The 4,986-nt window shown below is 32.3% G+C and overlaps 1 protein-coding gene across 1 annotated transcript; it reads left to right on the top strand.

Moving 5' to 3' along the window:
- Positions 1-4,306: 4,306 nt before the first annotated feature.
- LOC108625807 (chymotrypsin inhibitor-like) lies at positions 4,307-4,954 on the top strand. The gene is made up of 3 exons (XM_018026095.2): positions 4,307-4,458; positions 4,600-4,718; positions 4,792-4,954. Exons 1-3 carry the CDS (start codon positions 4,407-4,409, stop codon positions 4,870-4,872), a joined length of 252 nt encoding a protein of 83 aa, XP_017881584.1. The 5' UTR covers positions 4,307-4,406; the 3' UTR covers positions 4,873-4,954.
- Positions 4,955-4,986: the final 32 nt, after the last annotated feature.

The raw sequence follows: 4,986 nt of genomic DNA, 5'->3' as shown, positions 1-4,986 counted from the left end.
CAATTTTCTCCAACAACATCTTCATAATTTTCATTCTCTTTTCTTGTAGCATACCGTTAATCGTAGTGCCAATCTCTTTAATATCATTTTGAACGCTGACAAAAAATTTCACGTCCGACTTTTCTTCGATTTCTATTCTTTTCGCATGTGCATCAGCATACGACAGTGAGTTACGCAAGTCCATAATAATTTCTCTCGTGTTTCTTGGCAACGACAGTAGCAAAAGTTTGCTAATAGTAGGAGATAACTTGGGAGATTCTAAAGTATTTGTCAAACAGTCCCCGATGACTTGTAAAACTCTTGAAATAATCAGTTGCCCCTCCCTCTGTTCAGTATCGACCGATAACGCTAATTTAATGTAATCGTTCATTTTTTGTAAAGAATAGACATCTCTAATTTGACGATGATCGATATATAATTCTTCGAATTGAGGATAAATGTTAATTATTCTTGCTACAATTACCTCACGTTCTTCTTTCGGGAGATCAGAGCACAACGCAAAATCTTTCTCATTTTCAAGTACTTTTACAAAATTCTCCAAATAACCAAACATTTTGCTTCTGTTTAACGTGACCCGGTAAAATAAATTTAGTTCTTGCTTTTCCACGAGCGATGAAATGAAACTAGTCAAGCAAAACTCCATCTCTTCCCAAGGTATCTTATTGTACGTCGATTTCAGTTGCTGTTTTAATATATGAATATTCTGCGAAATACACTTCATCAAGAATAAAAATCTTTCATTTACTACTTTTGTCCTCGAATAATCAGCCTCTAACGTATTAACATTCGTAATCACTAAGCCAATACGTTCTTTGATGTAATCGCAAGTGTTATTCACAGTTCGACTATCAAGAAGGTCGTCAGAAAAGAAACGGAGTTCTATTAATTTGTTTTCAATGTACATTTGTATCTCATCTGACAATGGTACATTCTTTAACTGTAGTTCTTCATAGACGTTTGAAAGGGTTTCATCTAATTGTAATGAATGAGTAGCTAAGTAATCATTTGGCCACTTATTGATGAGGGTATTAAGTAGTTCAACATTGTTCGAACGCACAGAATAATAAAACGCATTGTGGCATGTTTCGTCTTCATCGTTAAATGTTATAGCGTTTCTCCCAATATTAAGAGTCAAATTGTTTAAAATCTCGCTGCTGCTAAATATATATTTTAGAATCTCCACTTTATTATATTTACAAGCTAAGATAACTAGATTCGTCTTTCTGATAGAATTATCTGTATTATTATAGAAATCTTTCAATTTAGATTTATTTTCTATGTCGTTCACGTATGTAATGAAAGTGTCCAATCTTTTAACAGTATTCATATCACCTTTTAACACTGCCATTTCAAGTTCATCAAGAATCACAAAGTAAAATCCTCTTTTCTTCGACTCTGCATCACAGAACTGTCGATATTCTATTGCAAACTCCTCTTTCGACACATTTGCATTTAGTGATTTATATTTATTATAACATTCAGCATACTCCTTAACATTTTCTTCAATATCAAGAGACGATTCGTTTTTTGTGTCGAAGGTCGATTCGTTTGTGTCCATAATTCTAGAAATACACTTGTAGATTAATATATGTATACGGACAATATTATTAGAGTTGAGCGAGAATCTGAAAATGTCGGATAGGGATAAAAATTTTTCTCGGGATCGAGATGAAAATTCTTCTCAGGGTCGAGAAGGGTTTTGTAAATTTTAGCATTTACGAAAATTTCATGATTCCCGGAAGTTTCATGTTTCCCGATTCTGTTCGGATTCTCGAGTATGTTCGGGGTTTCTAACTTTTATCAAGAATACTGAACATTTAAAAAATTCGATATTTATGATATTTTATTTCAAATTTTCGCCTAAAAAGGCTAATTATTACTTATTTGGTATATTATTTACACCTCATTTTCCAAACTCTATAACCCTACACTAACAAATTAAATAAATAAAAATAAGAATATCGTTCTATAATTTAATTTTCGAAAAAGCTTAAAATATCAAAAATCTCACACCACTATTGATTTTGTAGTCTCATAGCAGTAATCAAATCCTCGAAATCTGTAGGCATCCCGGACCTGGACATTGTGCAGAATTTTTTCGGTGAAGTCGAATGTTCTCGAGAACTCGTTCCGTCCCGATCCGTCCCGATCATCAGGTTCTCGCATGTTTAAGTAATTTTTATTGTAATAACTTTTAAAAAAAAACACTTACCTTAGCATTAATGGCGAAGGAAGGTGATGAAGAATGCAAATATCTATTTACCAGTGTGATTATTATCTTATCTATTAATCTTCCAAATCAATCAGATTTTCTATGTAAATACATAGCTGTCCAAATAAATACAAAATATGAATTGTTTATATATAGAAAAAAATGATTCAACGGTCGTTAGCAAGGACAAAAGCAAGACTATCATACAAGGTGAGTCAGTAAGAAATACCGTATACAATAACTTGTCGTTTAATGGTTTTATTAAAATATGCTATGTATAAAGTCGTTATATGATGAAAATTATTAAAAATATGTGTTCCTGCAGTTTGTTACATTTAAATGTATTTCTTTGAGCCTCTATAATGTAGTCAATGACCAGTAAATAATTGAATTAAAATAGTCTCTTACTGATATGATTTCGTATGATAATCACGAGTAACTGTTAATTCTATTTAATATACTCACCTATTAGATCCATATATTTGCCACCAAGGTATTCTATTATTCGGTTCAACACTTACTAACATAAAAAGTGTCAGTACAATGTAAAATACAGTTTAATTATTTAATGTCCTTGCACGTGAATTATATTAACTGATTTCATACAAGGGTTGCTAGAGAACTTCATATTGCTAGCTTTTATGAAGATATGTTAGAGTAGTAAATGCTAGGAAATTCACCGGAGTCACACGAACTTATAGTAGTGCGGAATAATTTATATATTTTTTGTGCACGAACTTAAAATTCATCCGCACTTTGCAAGCAATGAACGTCTTTGGATTCTAATTACAAGTTAAGGTCTGTCTAACGAGACAAGAGAGTAAAGATAAACAAATACACGTGACCGCCGCTTGAGCAAGAGCAGGATAATTGCTGTTGCGGCACATAAGTGAATGAAAAGGATAGCGAAACATGTGGGAAGACTATGGGGCATGTTATGTTGTTCTTTTGGAGCGGAAAATTTAAATGAGTTTGAATTCTGAAATATAGAAAGACGCGATCATACCTCGAAGACAAGTTTGACCATAGGCATGCGCAGTGTAGGGCACTCCGTGGGATTTTCGAAAATTCTAAAAATTTTCATCCCGATTCCGAGCATAATTCTCGCCCCGACTTTTTCCTTTTTCTCATTTCTTTGATCAAAGTCGATTTTACTTAGAAATTGATTTCATTAAGACTGTTAGTGGAACAGTATTAAAATATTATGTATTATATTATGACTGAAGTACAATCACTTTTCTGACCTATCTTTCTTCGGTCGAATTCGGGATTCTTTCCGGCTGATTTTAATCCAGTTCGAATTACTCAAACTTCTACAGGACATAAACGAAAACGTAGACTTCAAGCTTTATTTTGAGCTAAAGTTAAACTCATTTCATCCAATATTAACAAAGTTATTAAGAATTGAAGTTTGGCATATTTCATTATATTATATTTGAAATTTACAGTGAACCTCCAGCAGTCCTGTATCTAACAGATATCCAAAACCCATTTAAATAATTCGGATTTTTAGTTTTCAATGGAAATAGTTAATTTACTTGTGTAATACGTACAATTATATTTTACATAAATAATTGCATCTCAGGAAGTATTTAGCAATAAGAAGCTGAAGGTGAATCCTCTCTTTATGAAACCAAGAATATATAAATTATAAGAAATCAACTCAATTACTTTTCAAGAATTCAACCACTGTTACAATAATAAGTTTCGATTACCATTATTTTAAGAAAAAAACGAAATTTAAATCTAAATGACATTTGACATAAATATTCGTCTGATGGACTTGATCAATGCATGTTAATTGAAGAGTGTTAGTTCGTTCATTGTATTATAATATAATAATAATAATAAGAAAGAATATCAATAAAGAGCGTTCTTAAAATAGCAACGAATGGTGTGATTAAATGTAATTATCATTATAAAACAGAATACAAGCGAAAGTACTTGAGAACGAACATTGAAAACCGTTTAAGAAATATTTGAAAATAGACCTGATAGTAAGTACAGCTTAAAAACAGTGTTTAGGTGTTAAGGAAAGTAGTAATTATGTTAAAAGTACAGATAGATACAGCTTGGAAATACGGAGTATAAATACTACCTAATACCGAAAACCAGCTGGTTTGCATAATCCAAACAGTTAGTACTAAACGCTGAGCTGTTATACACGCGAGGACTACAAGAAAAAAGGAAAATCATGCAGAAATTCGTATTGCTATTCATACTTCTAGTTGTGGCCTACGTGAGTGGTACGTATACAATACTATACATATTTTTTACGAATTTTTCTAAAAAGCAGTTATAATTATTATTTTATTTCTATTCTTCATTTCTCGCTACTCTTTGTATTATAATTATGCATCAACTAACTGTGGAATTTGTTTTATCAGCCGAAAGTAAAACAGAAATGTGCAAGAAACTTGGAAACGAAACTTGGGCATCATGCGGAGCACAGTGTGAACCACTCTGTTCCGAGCCGGGCGTAAAGCCTGATACTTGTGGCGAATTGGTGAGTGTATTTCATTGGTATAATCAGCCACGACCGAGTATTCCGATGGTACTAACGAGAATCAATTTTTCAGCCATGTAAAGGAAGTTGCCGTTGCGCAAAGGATTATAATAGAAACAGCGAAGGCAAATGCGTTTTGGCTAAGGATTGTTAACTACACCGCGTTTTCGTATATATTAATCAACTTAATCACATTGTTAACTTTTGCAAAGAAATAAATATTGTTTATTCATTCATTATCTAATATGGTGGATGAATACTATTGAGT

Source organism: Ceratina calcarata, unplaced genomic scaffold, assembly GCF_001652005.2.
Source record: "Ceratina calcarata isolate Rehan_Ccalc_2016 unplaced genomic scaffold, ASM165200v1 scaffold371.2, whole genome shotgun sequence".
NCBI classification, from domain to species: domain Eukaryota; kingdom Metazoa; phylum Arthropoda; class Insecta; order Hymenoptera; family Apidae; genus Ceratina; species Ceratina calcarata.
The sequence above is the reverse complement of the archived record's forward strand: the minus strand, read 5'-3'. Positions and strand labels throughout refer to the sequence as shown.

Bases quoted from the DNA above. Each gene is read 5' to 3' on its own strand.
- LOC108625807 (XM_018026095.2), top strand. From the start codon at position 4,407: ATGCAGAAATTCGTATTGCTATTCATACTTCTAGTTGTGGCCTACGTG. The intron at 4,459-4,599 runs GTACGTATACAA...TTGTTTTATCAG, and splicing joins AGTTGTGGCCTACGTGAGTG to CCGAAAGTAAAACAGAAATG. The intron at 4,719-4,791 runs GTGAGTGTATTT...TCAATTTTTCAG, and splicing joins CTGATACTTGTGGCGAATTG to CCATGTAAAGGAAGTTGCCG.